The sequence below is a fragment of the Leopardus geoffroyi genome, chromosome X (assembly GCF_018350155.1).
Source record: "Leopardus geoffroyi isolate Oge1 chromosome X, O.geoffroyi_Oge1_pat1.0, whole genome shotgun sequence".
NCBI classification, from domain to species: domain Eukaryota; kingdom Metazoa; phylum Chordata; class Mammalia; order Carnivora; family Felidae; genus Leopardus; species Leopardus geoffroyi.
Genome location: NC_059343.1, coordinates 41,708,264 through 41,725,479, shown reverse-complemented (window position 1 = coordinate 41,725,479; position 17,216 = coordinate 41,708,264). Strand labels below are relative to the sequence as shown.

The following is a 17,216-nucleotide window of genomic DNA, read 5'->3' as shown; positions in this document are numbered from 1 at the left end:
GAGACACAGAATCCGAAACAGGCTCCAGGCTCCGAGCTGTCAGCACAGAGCCCGACGCGGGGCTCGAACTCACGGACCCTGAGATCATGAACTGAGCCGAAGTCGGACGCTTAACCGACCGAGCCACCCAGGTGCCCCGAGGAGGGGTGTGTTTCAATGAATGGAAAGATTTTTAAATGGGCTTATCATTGATAGAGATCAATGGTGGGTATTTCTGAATGGGAAGATTGGACAAGGGAGTTTATCAATGGGGGAATTTCGATGCACATGTCTGAATGGGGAGATATGTCAGTGGGTCTAGATAAAGGAATAGGGAGATTTGTCAATAAAGATTGTCAATGGGAGGGGGTGTCTGGCTGGCTCAATCAGTGGAGCATGCGACTCTTGATCTCTGGGTTGTAAGTTCAAGCCCCACGTTAAGCATAGAGATTAGTTAAAATAAAATCTTTTAAAAAAAGATTGTCAGTGGGAATTATGTCATAGAAAGACACTTATAAATAGATTTGTCAACTGAGTGGTCAGTAGGGGATATGCAAATGGTGGGTAATTATGAAGAGAGATATTTGTCAGTGGGATCCATCAGTGGGTGATAGATTGCCGCTAGGTATTTTTGAATGGGGAGATTTGTTCATGGAGATCATCCATGGGGATATGTCAATGGGATATTTATGAATAAGGTGGTAGGTAGCTCAACAGGGGTATTTGTTATGGGGTATTTGTGAAAGAGGGGACTTGTACAGTGAGGAGAGGGAACTCTTCCAAGGAAAGAGTTGACCTTAGATATTTGTCACCTGCATTCTTGGGAACAGAAGAGATTTGTAAGTATGCTGATTCGTCATCCACAGTAAGGACTTCATAGTGGGGAACATTATCACTGGGGAGGAGGAGTTTTCTTAGAAATCTTTTAAAGCATCGGTATTTTTCAGTTGGGGAGACTTGTGCACCGGGAAGAAGGATATAAGCTTCAGAGTGATAAGAAAAACATTACAAATGAGCATATTAAATATTTGTAACATCTCTGGGGGGATTATCAGGATCACGAGTTAAACTAAGGTTTCCAGAGTGCATTAAATTAGTATTACTGGTATTATACATTATTTCCAATATTGTAAATAATCAATACTGATACAAATTATCAAATGACATTTATCATACTACTACTAACTAATACTTGTAAGTGCTACGTGCCCAGTACATTTTACATGTACTCCCTCATTTAACGTTCACATTGTCCCTGCGAGTTAGGCATTCTTTTTATCCCTGTTTTACAGATGTGGAAACTGAGGCACAAAGGGGTAATGTGATTCCCCCAAAGACACAGACCCAGTGCATGGAAGGGGCAGGATCTGAATTGCAAATGACCTGGCTCCAGCATTCATGTTCTTAACCACTACACGCAGCCGGGCTAGAAATGAAGTCACTGTTAGAAAGATTTCACATGAAGTTATTATTATGAGAGTTTCGTGTTTTGACCTGAAAAAGTACCCAAGGGGCAAACACACCCTTTAATCATCCTCCAAACCTAGCACAGACCTCAAAAGGATTCTGGGTAGGGACTGTGAGGCCCATTTTTCACGGAGAAGTATTGAGCCTCAGGTGAGGGAAGGGCTGGCCCCCAGGCTACCCACTGAGCTGTACCGCACCCCCCCATGCTGCACGTGTCACAAGGCTATCACACTTCCCCCGTGTGCTTTCTCTCAGCCATCAGTCTCTCCCAAGCAGAAATTCACACCCAGATACATGGAATGCTGGAGTGTGGGGGAGGGGGGTAACTCACTCACTTTAGTGAACTTTTTTAAAATCCTTTTTTTTTTTTTAATTTTTTTAATGTTTGTTTATTTTTGAGAGAGAGAGAGAATGAATGGGGGAAGGGCAGAGAGAGAGGGAGACACAGAATCTGAAGCAGGCTCCAGGCTCTGAGCTGTCAGCACAGAGAGCGATATGGGGCTTGAACTCGTGAACCGTGAGATCATGGCCTGAGCTGAAGCCGGATGCTTAACCGACTGAGCCACCCAGGCGCCCCATGGTGGATTTTCTAGAAGAGTGAAGGGGGGATGTATTGACCCCAGGACTACAGATATCCTGCCAGGAGCTCCTGCCAAGGTCTGGGGGAGGAGGCCTCATATGCTGTTCTGGCCTCAGTAGGGCCTGGTGGTCAACCCTGTCCACGAAGCATTGACGTCTCTATCCAGGGCACCACCTGCAGGTGGGCAGGTCGGCAGGAGAACGGCCTCCACACTGGGCTCCATCTTTTTCCACTGCCTCCTTCTGCTTCACCTTCTTCCCAGGGATTAAAATAGCTGAGGGCTCAGGAAATGGGTCCTGGGGTCAGGGAACAACAGCATAGCAATGCAGGGAACTGATACTAGGATTTGGGAAACTGGTAGGAGCTGCTGAGCCAATAGCGACAAGGGCCACCAGGGCCCTTACAGTCAAACCCATCCGCAAAGGCTGCCATTTGCCCCTTTTAGCGGACAGGGTTTAGAGCCTCCCAGGGCATACCCAAGATGTAGATGTTCAGGTAGAAATTGTCACTGCAGTGGGTGTCCCCTGCACAGGCAGATAGGCCCCGAGTGCTCAAAATCTACCCATCCTTTGTAAAAAATTTTTAAACATTTCTCCATATTTGAGAGTGAGAGAGACAGAGCGTGAGTGGGGGAGGGGCAGAGAGAAGGGGAGACACAGAATCTGAAACAAGTTCCAGGCTCCGAGTTGTCAGCACAGAGCCCGACGCAGGGCTCAAACCCATGAACCACGAGATTGTGACCTGAGCTGAAGTCGGACACTTAACCAACTGAGTCACCCAGGCACCCCAAAGTCTACCCATCCCGATCTAGGACATACTTGGGCCCTGGGGGAATCTCCTAGGAGTGCCAGAGGATCCAGGGGGCCAGCTTGCTGACCCAGAATTCCCTGGAGGAGACCTGGCTTCTTCTTGTTAGGAGCGGAGTGTAGTCTGACAGGAGGGAATTTGGGGGTCCTCTCCTTCACCAAACATGCATTGGGATCTTTTTCAAGCAGATCGAGGCCGACAGGACACTTGAGTATTCTGTGAAATGTTTGCACCAGTCTGAAATTGTGGTTCCCAGGGGCCTCACTCGAGTGAGGATCTTTGGAGTGGAGGGGACAGGAGCCAGGGATGGGGAAGGGCCCAGGGAGGCATGGAACAGGAAGGCCTAAGACTTGGAATAGTCAGAAGGGCAACGTAACACAGCCTCATGTGGGGGGCAGTCAGAGCTGCAGAACAATAATCAGATGTGCTGGGGAAGAGTCATCACTCAGCTTTTATGGGGGAGGATGAACCAGAAAGGTGAGGTTTGGGTCTAGAGCCCCCAGCTTTGGTGAGGGAACAGCTGTGTAGGAGGAGGTACGTGGGGGGTGAGGGATGGGCTGACACATGTGGTTGGTCCCCATTTTGAACCCCACCTGCACTTCACTGCTGTCGGTATTTCCTTCAGAGGTGGTCACAGTGAGGGGAGGAGAGGTAGGGGAAGGGGGAGAAGGACAGAGCTTGGGGATCTCCAGATCGCACCTTCTCCTCATCCCTCCTATTCCGCAAACAGCCACTTCCAAGGAATCTCCCACAGGCCATGGGGTGGCCGGGGGAAGCCAGAGCTACCCCTTCTTCCAGAGTCCCTGGCTGGGAGGGGTATTGTGGGAGCCCTGAGCCCCCCTGGAGGTTTCCTCTTTCACTCAAGTCAGACTCACAGTAAAAAGCCAAAGGTGTGGACAGTAACACCTACAGATCTGGATGGGACAGGACATCCTCCTCGATGACATCAGGACAGTGCCCAAGGGACGAGAGCCGTTCCGTTGGCCAATTGATAAGACATTTGTCAATGAGCTTGTCAACTGGAAAGGATTTGTGAATAGAGGAATTTGCCAGTGAGACAGTGATCTGTCAGTAGTGGGATAATTTTCTAGAGAGCCCTGTGCAAATAGGAAGTATAAATTAGTCTAGTAAAATGTTCCAAAGTACCGAGCAGAGAGATTGTCCAGTGAATTGTGGTTGATGATGCAGGTTGAATGGCCAGTACTGATGTTAAAGATTGCCAATGTTAATGCCAAGGTAGATGATTATTACTAGTACCTCAATTTTTTTAAATGTTTTTTTATTCCCGAGAAAGAGAGAGAGAGAGAGAGAGACAGAGCCTGAGTGGGGGAGGGGCAGAGAGAGAGGGAGACCCAGAATCCGAAGCAGGTTCCAGGCTCTGAGCTGTCAGCACAGAGCCCAACACAGGGCTCGAACCCACGGACCGTGCGATCGTGACCTGAGCCGAAGCCGGATGCCCAACTAAGTGAGCCACCCAGGCGCCCCATCAGTACCTCAGATTTTATGTACAAATATACAAAGCCGATTTCGCATCCCCCACTCCCTCGGCATTGGTCCCAGGGTGCTCCCACCGGGTCATCAGTGACATGGCTTTGTTCCCACACATTACACGGGGACACTGCCTGCTGGATGGTAGTTGTTTATTTCATTGTTTGGGATAAAGAAAGACAGGAGTGGGAAATGGGGTGAACACTGTGCAGGCTTCAGCTTCCGCTGGGGGCCGGATTCAGGCCATCCGGGTCCTCAGGGACTGCCAGGTGCATATCCCTGGCTCTCTTGGCAGGCAGGCAAGGTGGCGGCTCTGGAAACCCTTGTCAGTGCCTGTGAGGAACTGGTCTGTCCACAAGCAGTGAGTGTCATTCTGCAGTTTGCAGGGGATGGATGAACAGGAAAATACCTAGAGAAGGGGAGGGGAGGGAGGCACATCTCTGAGGGCTTCGCCTCCCGCCCCTACTCAGTTTTCAACACTCAGCTGCCTAGGGAGACCTGGTGTTGCCCCACCTGGGGAGAGACTTGAGAACAGCCCCTCCCATTGGAGGAACAGGCATTGGGCTTGGCAAGGTGATGGTAATCCAGGGAACTGATCAGTTTCCTGGAATGGCGGCTGGAGAACAGTCATGGGGGGGGGGGGGGGCGGTCAGACAGTTTTCCAGGGAAACTATTCCATAGGATAGGGAACAAGCGGCAGTAGTAGCGGGGAACAGCTGGCCAGTGGGGCACAGGCATAGGATAGAGCCATGGGGCTCAGACGCACAGTCACTGGGATCAGAGGACATTCAGGGCCACCAGAAAATAGTCTTGGAATGGTTGGAAGGGCAATGTAACACACCCTTGTGTACGGAGCAGTCAGAGCTACAGAGAAATAATCAGATGTGCTGGGGAGGAGTCAGTGGGTTGGGGGATCGGCGCTTTGGGTTCCTGGAGAACATTCTAGGGAACCAAGAAACAATCCCTGGGGGGTCAAGAATAGACAGTGGGACTAGAAAATAGTCCCAAGGGGGGATTTAGAGGGACAGGAAGCAGCCAGAAAGTCCAGAGAACAGCGAATCCCCAGGTACGAGACACAGAGCAAAGAAGAACCAGAATTTCCAGTCTCAGGTTTCGGGGGACCAGCAAGAGAGATCAGGGACAGCACTAGGGTTTGGGGAGCAGCCATACGGACAAGGAATGGTCAGGAGGAGCAAGAAAGAAGCCAGGGTTTGGGTAAGAACCCAAGGACCGCTCTCCAGGTGGCGGGCAGGGCCCAGGTACTCACGGTGCATTCTTCGCAGCCAGCAGCATAGGTCTTGGTGAAGCCCCGGCGCTGAGAGGAACTCAGACTGTTCCAGGGAACCACGTAACTGCAGGTATTGATGTGCAGGTGTCCGTTCCGCAGTTTTCCTGGGGGCAGGGGGCAAGAGGCAGCAGCTGATCAGCTGGGCCGGCGTCGGGGGGGGGGGGGGGGGGTAGGGCGGCGCCTGATTGGCGTCCCGGGCTCACAGACCCCCGCTGGGCAAAAGCCCCCCCCCCCCCCCCCCGCCTTCCGATAGGCTGAAATTGGGGCGGTTCCCATTTCAACTGGGACGAGTCCCTCCGAGCCTCGCCCCCTCGCGGCGCCAGGCGGCGTCAGAGGGACGGGCCGGCGTGGCACAGGACGAGGGGGCGGGGCCTCACCGGCGATGAGAAACTCCTCGCTGCGGTTCTGGGACCTGTGGAAGTATCCGCAGACGCTCTCCGCGGTGGGGGTGTAGACGAACCGGATGTCAGAGGCATCCCCCAAGGCGCTGAACCCTTTGAACATCTGTCGATAGGTGAGGGGAAGAATCTCTTTTACTGCTATCATCCTCCCCCTCCACGTTCTTCCCTGAAGTCGTAGAGCATCCTGACATCACAGCCAACTTCCTCGACAAACCGGTGGCCCTTGGCTTTTACTTTGACGGGAAGGAAGATGTTAGGAACTGCTGGGAAAAGGGCAGGAGGGATACCTTGGTCATCTTGATCTCATAACGCTGGCTTAAGGCAGTCTGGTTGACTTCTGCGGTCCCCACGAACTTGGCCCTGATGACTGCAGGAGAGGAGGGGGGAGAGACGAGTCAAATGGACTGCAGGAGCCAATAAAATAAAATAATCAAAATACTAATACCGGCGAAGCACATACTTAAATAGGGATCGCTAGATGTCAGCTCACTAAGCTATTTACACACCGGTTAATTGATTTGATTGGTATATTGAGCGACTACTCTTTGCCAGGCGCTGCTTAAAATTAAGCCTTTTTCATATATTCATCATGTGTTCATTCACTCAACAAATATTTCAGAGCCTGCTGTGCGCCAGGCACTGTTCTGGGTGTTAGGAACACAACAGTGAACAAAACACAGAACCCCCCCCCCCCTTGTGGAGCTCACATTCCAGCCAGAAGGAGGCTAAACACAAGCGAAATAATACGTACATGGAATGTTACAAAGTATTTAGTGCGATGAGGAATTTCAGACATGGCGATCAGGGGGTACTAGGGGACCGGGGTTAAAATCCTGAACAGGGAGGGGGGCATCTGGGTGGCTCCGTTGGTTATGTGACTGGCTCTTGGTTTCAGCAAAGGTCATGATCTCACCATTGGTTAGTTCGAACCCTAGTCAGCCTCCGTGTTGGGATTGTCTCTCTCCCTCTTTCTCTGGCCCTCCCCCTGCTCCTTCTCTCTCTCTCTCTCTCTCTCAAAATAAATAAATAAACTTTATATGTGTGTGTGTGTATATATATATATATATACACACACATATGTGTGTGTGTGTGTATATATATATATATATATATATATATATATACACACACACACACATACCTATATATATAAATTTTGAACAGGGAAGGCCATCCTGACATCGGAGGCCACCACCCGTGTGGATACCTGGGGTGAGTGGGGGAGGGTGTACCAGGCAGAGGAAGCTGCCAGTACAAAGGCCCCCGGAGGTGGGATTGGGCTCAGAGTAATCAAGGAAGCACAAGGATGCCGGTGCGGCTAAAGCAGAGTCAGTGCAGGGCTGAGTGGACTTGTTCCAGGGGTCGACACCACTGTGAACCCCCCAAAAGCAAACGCACAGAGTGTGCGGGCAGAGTGGGGCACACTTACTGAAGTCCGAGCTGCAGAAGGCGGTCTGCGGGTGGAGTGGGGCACAGGTACAGGCCCGGCTGGGGGCTGCCAGCCACAGCAACAACAGGATGCAGGAGGCCAGGGGCGCCAAAGGTGCCATGGTGGGTTCTGCGGGGTGGGGAGGAGGGGTCAGCGGTCCTCTGCGAGGTGGGCAGTGCCTTCCCCAGACTGGAACGGGATTAAGCCTCTGCACTCCAGGCTTGAGGGGGCAGTGGAGATTTTAAGGGGGGTGGGGATCTTGGAGCCCAGAGGAGCCAAGAGGGCAGAGGGTCGGGGGTCGGGAGAGTCTAGGACTTGTGGAGCTCATGCAATTTCACAGATTGGGAGAGTCAGGGCGGGGGGGAGGGGGGGGAGGGCGGGGGGACGGGCTACAAGGCTGTGGTGTTTGCAGAATAAGGGGGCAGAGGGTTTGCAGGATTTAGGGACGTTGGGAAGTCAGAAGGTCGAGAAGCTGGGGGTGAGGAATTTGGGGTTCAGGGAGCCAGGGGAGTTTGGGGTTTCAGGGTTGTGCGTAGTGAGATGGGGGGAGTGGAGAGAAGCTGAGGAGTCTGGAGGAGGTTGGGGATTCAGAGAGTTTGGAGGCTTCAGAGGTCGGGGTGCCTGAGGGATTTGGGAGCAGGGAAAGTCGTGGAGTTGGGGATTTAGGAGGGTTGGGGGAGCAGTGAGGGAATTTAGGGGATTTGGCAGCCTGGGAGGCAGCTGTGATATTAGGGGGCTCATGGGTTTGGAGGAGTCGGGGATAGAGATGGGGGTTCCAAGGAGTCTGGAGTGTGGGAATTGGGGGAGAAGTTCCAGCACCACCACCACCCCCCACTCCCGCCCTCCTCCCCTGAACCAGCCCGGAGTCCTGGTACCCGCCGGCCAGGCTGAGCGGCCAGACGTCCAGCAGGAAAGCTCCGGCCAAACTTCAGGCCCCGCGGGCCTCCCAGGCCCCTGCCTACCTCTGGTGGATCTCTCCAGGCGCTGGGTCTGAGGCGACAGTGGCAGGGCCTGAGCAGCGGAGGATAAATGTCCACGCGAGGGGCGGGGGTGGCAGTGGTGCGGAAACCACAGGCCTCCAGGCTTCCTGGATGCATTACTCATCCGCCCACCCTCCGTGGAGGCCAAGGGGCGGGCCAAGCAAGGGCTGCCGAAAAGGAGATGCGCCCTCCTCCTCTTCCTCCCGCTGGGCCTCGCCCTGGCCACCCGCCCCCATCTCCACGTTTGTCCATCTGTCAGTCCATCCATCGTCCGACACTAGTCCTTCCAGGCAGCCTCTGGGGAGGGCTTAGAGGCAGGACTACCCCCTACCCCCCCCCCCCCCCGCCAGCACTCAGGGCAATTCCCTGAAGTCTCCAAACTCTCTCCAAAGTCTACCCCATCACCCACATCCCCCAAAATCCCCGTGGCCGAAGCCTGAGTTAGTCCATCCTTTTAATAAGCATGTCTTGTGCACCTACTGTGTGCCAGGCACACACACAAATCCCTCTCCTTGGTAGTTCTGACAGTCTGGTGAAGGGTGAGGGAGGCAGAGAGGAAACAAATTAGGTAGAAGCAGTGGAGAGAGTAAGGCAAGTGAGAGGAGGAGGAATACAAGGGGGGCAACTGAGGCACCGAGAGGTTAAGTGACGTATCCAAGATCACAGTTAATAAGCAGCAGAACTGGCATTTGAACTCAGGTGGCCTGAAGCCAGAGCCTGGATGTTAACCCCTCGCAAAAAACACAGACTTGGGGCGCCTGACTGGCTCAGTCGGTGGAGCCTGCAACTCTTCATCTCGGCCGGGGTTGTGAGTTCAAGCCCCACGTTGGGTGTAGAGATTGCTTAAAAATAAAATCCTTGAAAAAATAAACACATAGGTAAATAAATAGCATTTATACAGCACCAACTGTGTCCCAGGCACTCAGCATATTTTTTCTCACTTAAAGCTCACAGTAAACCTCCGAGATGGGTACCGGTATTAGTCCCATTTTACAGATGAGGAACTATGAGGCATAGAGGGATTGAAGAACCTTCCGAGGATCACCGGGCATGGCTGGGATTTGAACCTAGGTTAACTGGTGCCAGGATCTCACCCCAGCCGTGGCATGGCCCTGACCTGTGGGGAAAGTGCCAGTGAATTAGTGAGCATTACGGTGGGGGGGGGGGGCGGTTCACTGGTGGTGAAAGAGGGCTGTGAGTCAGTAGAAAACGGATCCCCTCCCATCCTGCCCTGCCCCTTCCCCACTAGCCCTCCCACACCTCTGGGGCGGGGGGAGGGGGGGGGTTGGTGGTGAGGCAATCCCTGCCCACCAGCTTCCAGATGCTGCCTGAATCTTCCCTGGGGTCCTGGGAAAGGGCTCTAAGGGCTAATTAACATCCTTTGTTGGTTGGGGAAGGCAGACCAATGATAACAGTGATGGTGCTGTGCGCTTTGTCCTATATTCCTTGTGTAAATTCTTTCAGTCCTCATGGCCCCCTTGCTAACGAAGCTTGCTTAACTCAGGGAGGTTAGCCCAGTCACCCGCCCCCCACCCCACTACTGTGGGTATCGAACAGCGTTCTGGAACCTTTGTGAGCACTTCATCTCTCAGTCCCGATTGCCACCTTGGTAATTCATGTCGGTTGGCCAAGGGATGCTGACCCAGTACCAATAGCAGTAGCCAACACTTTTTGAGGAGGGGGGCTTCCTGTGTGCCAGATAACTGGGCTCAGCGCTTTTCCTGAAGTAAGTAATCTGTTCCTCACAATTTGCCTGTGACTTAGGGACTTGGTGTATCTCCTGATGCTGATGAGGAAACCCAGACACGCTGAGGGGTCGAGTGACCTACCCAGGAATGAGAATGAAGAAACGGCCCCGTCAGGCAGGGGCGGGGGCAGAGGGGGGAGGGGGAGTAAACCAGGAATTTGGAGCCGCCGGTTGTGAAAGTGGGGAGGGAGAGTGAAGGAGGCAGGGGCTAAGTCAGAGCTCGGCCAGTGGGAGCCGCGCGGGAAGGGAAAACCCTGCTGCAGCCCCTCACTGACCCTGCTTCGGATGCCAGCTCTCTCAAGCCTGAGTCAGCAGCGAGTGTGGCCGACTGTCTACACGTGAGGGGTTCTGTGCATCCGGGTCATAGTGCGGGTTTTGAAACCGGTGGGGTTTCGCTGAGATGTATCCGGATGTGCAGCCCCTGGAGGACATTGCATGGGTGTGGGGGCCGTGGGGCCGGCTGGGTGTGCAGCGCGGATGCCCGGCCATCTCCACGACGTGCCAAGCGCTTGGGCCTCGTGGTGCCCTTTGTGCAGATCAGGAAACTGAGGCCCAGAGAAGGTTAGGCGACCTGACCCGGGCTTCCACATGGCTTTAGGAAGAGGCGAGGCCAAGATGCAAACCTAGGGCTCTCCAGGGGATCCTGGAGTGCAAAGCTCCCAGCATGCACGCGTGTGCGGGCATAGTCGCGCACATAAGTACACACGGGGTTGCGTTCAGACTCAAGTCCAGAGGAAACAAGGAGGGTTTATGAAAAGAGGGGCCTGGCCTGGGTGGCTCAGTCGGTGAAGCATTCGACTTCTACTCAGGTCATGATCCCTGGGTTCGTGAGTTCGAGCCCCGTGTGGGGCTCTGTGCTGACAGCTCGGAGCCTGGAGTCTGTTTTGGATTCCGTGTCTCCCTCTCTCTCTGCCCCTCCTTTGCTCACACACACTCTCTAAAAAATAAACATTAAAAAATGTAATAAAATTTAAAAACAAGAAAAGAGGGGCCTAGAGACCTGTGCGCGCGTGTGCACTTGCACGCAGCTCTGCTCTGTGTCTGCCTCTGAGAACTGTGTGTGCGCCCCTAGTGTTGCGCACCTGTGTGTTTTGTGTCGCTCCTGGGAGTTGTACCTCTGCTTCTGCAGAGAGGGTCTAAGTTGCGCATGTAATTGTGGAGGTGGTGTTCCTGAGTTGTGTGTGTGCCCGAGTGTTAACGTCAAGCGCTGCCTCTGCGCTGCTGCCCCGGAACGCTAACGAGAGGATCCCCGCAGCCCCCTTCCCAACGCGGTGCCTCTTGGGGGACCCGTGATGACGCCAGTCATTTGGGAAATGAGGAAGGTGGGGGTGCGGAGAGAGGGTGAGGCCTGAAGGTCAATCGGTCACCCTGAGCCTGCGGGCTTCCTGTGCCTGTCGGGAACCGGGAACCGCCGCCGCCCAGGCAGCCCCTCCGGGAATGCCCTCTCTCTACCCCGCGGGACAGCGGAGGGGGCGGTGCGGCTGTGCGCGCGCAGCTCGCCCAACCCGAGCCCCTCTGCCCGCCCCCGGGGTCGCGGGAGGCCTGAGGCATCCCCACACCTGGACGTGTGAGTGTGCGTGTGCACGCACACACCCGTAAGTGCCTACACTTAGGAAGACTCTGGGTGTCCCTGGCTGTGTGTGCGCCTCTCCGGTTGTATGGGTGGCAAGGCGCGTTGTGTGTGCGCGTCCCTAGATGTACTTTGGGTGTGCCCCCCCTCCCCGTCTGGTGCGGCTCTCCGTGCTGAGTCTTGGTGGTTATGTGACGACCTAGGAGTGTGTACCTCTATATGTGGCGTGGGTCTTCCTCGTGCGTGGGCCCGGGAGTGTCGCGGGTGTGTCTGTGAGTGTTGGGTGTGAGTACGTGCCCAGTTCTGTCGTGTGTGCCTGTCGGGGTTGTGTGTGCCTGTGCACTCCGTGGCTGTGCCTCTGAGGGTGGTCTCTGTACTGCATGGGCAATCCTTCATGCTGTGTGGGTCCGTGACGTGGCTTTGGGTCACAGGAAAGGGGCTGTGTGTGTGTGCCCCAAAGCGTGTGCTGCTGGGCAGAGGCTGGCCAGAAGCGCCTGGCTGGCTGAATGTGTGGACCTCTGCAGCCGGAGAGCAAGGTGTGCTCTGACTGAGCCTGCGTTGGTTGTGTGTCTTTCCATCTCATGGGTCTCAACCTACTTGGCAATCTCTGGGCTTGGTTGTGTAGATCTGAGTTCTGAGGGTTTGTGTGCGTGCCTCCGGGTCGCGTCTGTGCACGGACGATGCTTACACACGAGGCCTGGCTGAGGGATCCGGTTACTACATGCTTGCCACCACACCCCCGTGCATGCACATGCACACACTCACTTCTCTATCATCCACTCATTATAAAAACAAACTTTCCCTTTTCCGGAAAAGTCCCCCACCCCCACCCCTATCCCATGCCTCTGCCCGGGAAAGCAGAGGCGGGATGTCTGGGACTTGAGGGTAGTGGAGGGAGGGACAGGCAGGCAGGGCTCTGAGTTCGATTCTGGGCACAGAAACGTGTGTGTGTATGACCCCCGCTGCTGACTGTCCCTGACTCGCCTCTTCTGGGAAATGGCTTCTAACGTGGCTCCCACAGAACAGGCTTCCCTCAGCCCCCCCCCCACCCCTGTGATGGCCCTCCTGCCCTGACCCTGCTCTGCCTTTCCGCCCTACCAGCTCACCAGCACGACGTACCCTGTGGTTGTGAAGATGGGGCACGCACACTCCGGGATGGGCAAGGTGAGTCCCCAGATGGGTTGTGTAGGTGTGTGTTTGGAAATGGTGCGTGCATACGTATACTGCGTATTCAAAGCACTCCGGTAATTCTGTGTGATTGTGTGTCCTGGGGTGTCTTTGTCTCTTTGGATTTTTTTCCCTCACATTCTTAGAGTTTGTCATACATTCAACCAGGTTTATGCGTCCTGTTACTTTGTTCGTGTAACCAGCATTGTGTTTGTGTATACACATGCCCCTGTGTTGAACACACACTATATAATCTTTTATGTTCAAGCGTCTTGGGGTCCTGCGTGCATTCCGTCCACCTGATTTTGTCTCTGTGTGCGTAGAAAGCAGACTTGTAATGTGTATGCTTGCATATCGTGTATACAACCGATTGTGTGTCGCAGTACCCGTACACATAGACCATATATACACACAGTTTTTCCACAGATTTACTGGGATATAACCCACCTACCATACAACTTACCCATTTAAAGTGGACAACTCAATTGTTTTTAGTATGTTCAAAGTTGCATATCCCCACCTGCGTGTCTGCTGTGTACGTGTAAAAACTAGGACCCCCAGAATTATGCACGCCCGAGTGTCTTGGCGTATCCACTGAATTTGTACGTACTTGGCTCACCCGTGTCATTTACGTGCATGCTCCCGCCCTGGGACACCCCCCCCCCCCGCCTGCTGCCACCTTGTCCTAATCAGGTCCTGATCCCCGCCCCACTCCTACAGGTCAAAGTGGACAACCAGCACGACTTCCAGGACATCGCGAGCGTCGTGGCACTGACCAAGACATATGCCACTGCCGAGCCCTTCATTGACGCCAAATATGATGTGCGCGTCCAGAAAATTGGGCAGAACTACAAAGCCTACATGTGAGTGGAGAGGCCGAGGCCTGGGTAGGGGTCCCCTGCCTGTGCAACCTGGGCTCCCCTGAGCTTCTGTCCTCTCTCGTCTTGTCCCCCCAGGAGGACGTCAGTGTCAGGAAACTGGAAGACCAACACCGGCTCTGCCATGCTCGAGCAGATCGCCATGTCTGACAGGTGGGGGTGGCCTGGACTCAGAGGGAGGGGACGCCAGGGGGGAAGCATGATACGCAGGCCGGCCGGGCACTGACAGGCTTCCTTGCCCCACATCTCGGCAGGTACAAGCTGTGGGTGGATACGTGCTCCGAGATTTTTGGGGGACTGGACATCTGCGCAGTGGAAGCACTGCATGGCAAGGATGGAAGGGATCACATCATTGAGGTGGGAGCACCCAGGAACTGGTAGGGGTCCGGGGTGGGGCAGGTGCATGGCAGCATCGTTCCATAAGCCGTGAAGCTCTCCATGGCCCAGGTTGCTATAAAGGCACTCTGTGAACTGTAAAGTACCTCATAAATTAGGAGGTGCTTGAGGAACAGCCGAGTGCTTTACAAAACTATATTGGGGCGCCCACGTGACTCAGTCGGTTAAGTGTCCAACTTCGGCTCGGGTCACGATCTTGCAGTCTGTGAGTTCGAGCCCCGCGTCGGACTCTGTGCTGACAGCTAAGAGCCTGGAGCGTGCTTCCGATTCTGTCTCCCTCTCTCTCTGCCCCTCCCTTCCTTCTGCTCTGTCTCTCAAAAATAAGAATAAACGTTAAAAAAAAAATAAAACTATAAGAAAGGAGCTCTGTAAACTGGGAGGTCCTCGTTACTAAAGCAAAGCACTCGCAAAATTCTAAATCTGTTTGTACACAGCAGTGCCCCTGGCAAACGGTAAGGCAATTTGGAAACCATAAAATGCCTTGAAAATTGGAGCGCTTTCTACACAGTGAGGCATTTTGTAAACAGTGGCGCCCATGCAAAGCACTTTTCTAAAGTCTAAACATACCATATATCCCCTAGTCCCTTGAAAAGGACAAGGAACTTTGTAAACTATAAAGTACTATAGCCACCACGAAGTTCTTTGTAAATGACAGAACACCTAGCAAACTGTAAAGCAGGGACTGGCAAATGTTTTCGGTCAAGGGCCAGACAGTGCACATTTTAGGCTGTGTGGGCCATACAGTCTCTGTTGCAGCTTCTCTGCAAAAGCAGCCGAAGACAATACGTACAAAACAAACGTTCCCCTAAAACTGTCGGGATATAAAAATTGAAATGTCGTATATTTTCACGTATCACAAAATCTTCTTTTGTTCTCTTACCTACCATCAAAAAATGTAAAACCCATCCTTGGCTCTAGGGGCCATACAAAGACAGGCGTCTGGGCTGGATTTGGCCCGCGGGCCCTAATTTGTGGAGCTGTGCTCTAAGCTGTAGGCTCCCTTCAGGAGCTGTCCGGTACCTTGTAAAAGACAAGCCTTCTCGCACTGCAAAGCTGGTGCTTCTCAAACTGAATCTTTCCTTGGCACCAGCCCGCGCCTTTCCCCAGCTTAAGGGTGCTCGGTGGCTGTCACCCTCCCATGCACTTCCTGCCGCTCTCCTCACCGGATCCGTTTCCCTCCCCCAGGTGGTGGGCTCCTCCATGCCACTCATCGGGGACCACCAAGATGAAGACAAGCAGCTCATCGTAGAGCTTGTGGTCAACAAGATGGCCCAGGCCCTGCCCAGGCAGCGGCAGCGGGATGCCTCCCCCGGCAGGGTCTCCCACGGCCAGGTCAGGCCCCTGGTGCTGAGCGAGGGCGGAGCTGGCCAGAGGGGGGCTAGTGGCTGCCAGGCCAACCCTCGGTCATGCTGCCGCAGAGCTGATAATCAGCAGGCAAAGGGCACTGCCAGTGCGCATGTGTGGCGGCAATTACCAATTGCTCGTAAAAGTTGATAAAATGGCTGCTACCCTGACTTCCCCGAGTGCCTCCCAACCCTCCCCCGCAACAAGCTCCCCCCTCCCCAGCTTGATACCCCCTCAGCTCAGCCACAGACGGGTCAACACCCAGCACACTGGGAGCCCGTGTCATTTTGATTGGCTGATGCTCTGGCTGGCCGGTAACTATTTTTAACCTCTCCTGCTCCACTCCTCTGCCGCAGACTCCGTCCCCAGGGGCCCCGCCCTTGGGCCGCCAGACCTCCCAGCAGCCCTCAGGACCTCCAGCTCAGCAACGACCCCCACCACAGGGTAAGTGAGGGGCCGGCTTCCTGGGGCCTGACTGTACTGGCAACCCTCACCCCCCACCTCTCACATGTGCACTCTTTCTGTCCCTCAGGTGGCCCTCCACAGCCCGGCCCGGGCCCCCAACGCCAGGGACCCCCGTTGCAGCAGCGCCCGCCCCCGCAGGGCCAGCAGCACCTTTCGGGCCTCGGACCCCCAGCTGGCAGTCCCCTGCCCCAGCGTCTACCAAGTCCCACATCAGCACCCCAGCAGCCTGCGTCCCAGGCCCCACCACTGACCCAGGGTCAAGGCCGCCAATCCCGGCCAGTGGCAGGAGGACCCGGGGCGCCTCCAGCAGCCCGCCCACCCGCCTCCCCATCTCCCCAGCGCCAAGCGGGCCCCCCACAGGCTACGCGTCAGACATCTGTCTCCGGTCAGGCTCCACCAAAGGCCTCGGGGGCCCCACCGAGTGGTCAGCAGCGCCAGGGCCCACCCCAGAAACCCCCAGGCCCTGCCGGCCCCACACGCCAGGCCAGCCAGGCGGGTCCCATGCCCCGCACCGGGCCACCCACCACGCAGCAGCCGCGGCCCAGTGGCCCGGGCCCTGCTGGACGACCCACCAAGCCACAGCTGGCCCAGAAACCCAGCCAGGACGTGCCGCCACCCGCCACCGCCACTGCCGGGGGACCTCCGCACCCCCAGCTCAAGTAAGAGGACCCCACGGCAGCCCTCGCCTTGCTGCTCACAAAACAGGCTCCTGCACCAGAAGAGTGGCCCCAGCTCCCAGGCTCCTCGGACCCAGGTCCTATACAGGAGTCCCAAGAGTTTGATCTTCAGTCTGGACAGAACCCTCATCCAACCTATACACACACACACACACCGCCGCCCCACTTCACGGAGGCTCCTGCCCTCCGTCCCAGACATTTGTGGCAGAACCCCAGAAAAAACCCTTTTCAGTTCACAGTCTTCCCACTAGGCCCCTGGAAAAGCCCCCTCCCCCAGCCCCCCAGGCACCTTGCTGATTGACCCTGCCCATCAAATCCTCCACCCAGCCCAGCCGCACTGCACTGGAGCCTTCGCAGCAAAACGCACCCTTCTCCTACCCAACTGGACTCCTCCCAGCCCAACCCCCCGACTCTTCCTGGCCAACTCACAGCCCCGCTCTATCACTTCCCGCTCTTTCCAGCTTGTCCTCATGCTTTTCCTACAGTCTAGCCTCCCTTCTGGGCCATTTCAGTCTCCTCCCAAATCATCACATGGTGCTCTCTGCCTCTTCTG

At 55.0% G+C, this 17,216-nt stretch overlaps 2 protein-coding genes across 3 annotated transcripts in view; one reads left to right on the top strand and one right to left on the bottom strand.

The window, feature by feature from the left end:
- Positions 1-17,216, top strand: part of SYN1 (synapsin I) — a 51,183-nt gene that overhangs the window by 32,381 nt on the left and 1,586 nt on the right. For both annotated transcript variants that reach the window (XM_045473025.1, XM_045473026.1), the window contains exons 6-12: positions 12,838-12,900; positions 13,624-13,766; positions 13,860-13,934; positions 14,036-14,138; positions 15,363-15,509; positions 15,878-15,965; positions 16,054-16,645. In XM_045473025.1, coding sequence (XP_045328981.1) covers positions 12,838-12,900; positions 13,624-13,766; positions 13,860-13,934; positions 14,036-14,138; positions 15,363-15,509; positions 15,878-15,965; positions 16,054-16,645 — 1,211 coding nt within the window. The remainder of the gene's footprint in view (positions 1-12,837; positions 12,901-13,623; positions 13,767-13,859; positions 13,935-14,035; positions 14,139-15,362; positions 15,510-15,877; positions 15,966-16,053; positions 16,646-17,216) is intronic.
- On the bottom strand, positions 4,457-8,534 carry TIMP1 (TIMP metallopeptidase inhibitor 1). Its single transcript, XM_045473030.1, has 6 exons — positions 8,402-8,534; positions 7,440-7,568; positions 6,298-6,377; positions 5,987-6,113; positions 5,589-5,713; positions 4,457-4,730 (listed from the first exon to the last, which is right to left on the bottom strand). Exons 2-6 carry the CDS (start codon positions 7,558-7,560, stop codon positions 4,560-4,562), a joined length of 624 nt encoding a protein of 207 aa, XP_045328986.1. The 5' UTR covers positions 7,561-7,568; positions 8,402-8,534; the 3' UTR covers positions 4,457-4,559.

Coding starts and splice junctions, on each gene's coding strand:
- TIMP1 (XM_045473030.1), bottom strand. CDS start 7,560: ATGGCACCTTTGGCGCCCCTGGCCTCCTGCATCCTGTTGTTGCTGTGG. Junction 6,378..7,439: donor CTTCTGCAGCTCGGACTTCA/GTAAGTGTGCCC, acceptor CCTCTCCTGCAG/TCATCAGGGCCAAGTTCGTG. Junction 5,714..5,986: donor CGAGGAGTTTCTCATCGCCG/GTGAGGCCCCGC, acceptor CCCTGCCCCCAG/GAAAACTGCGGAACGGACAC.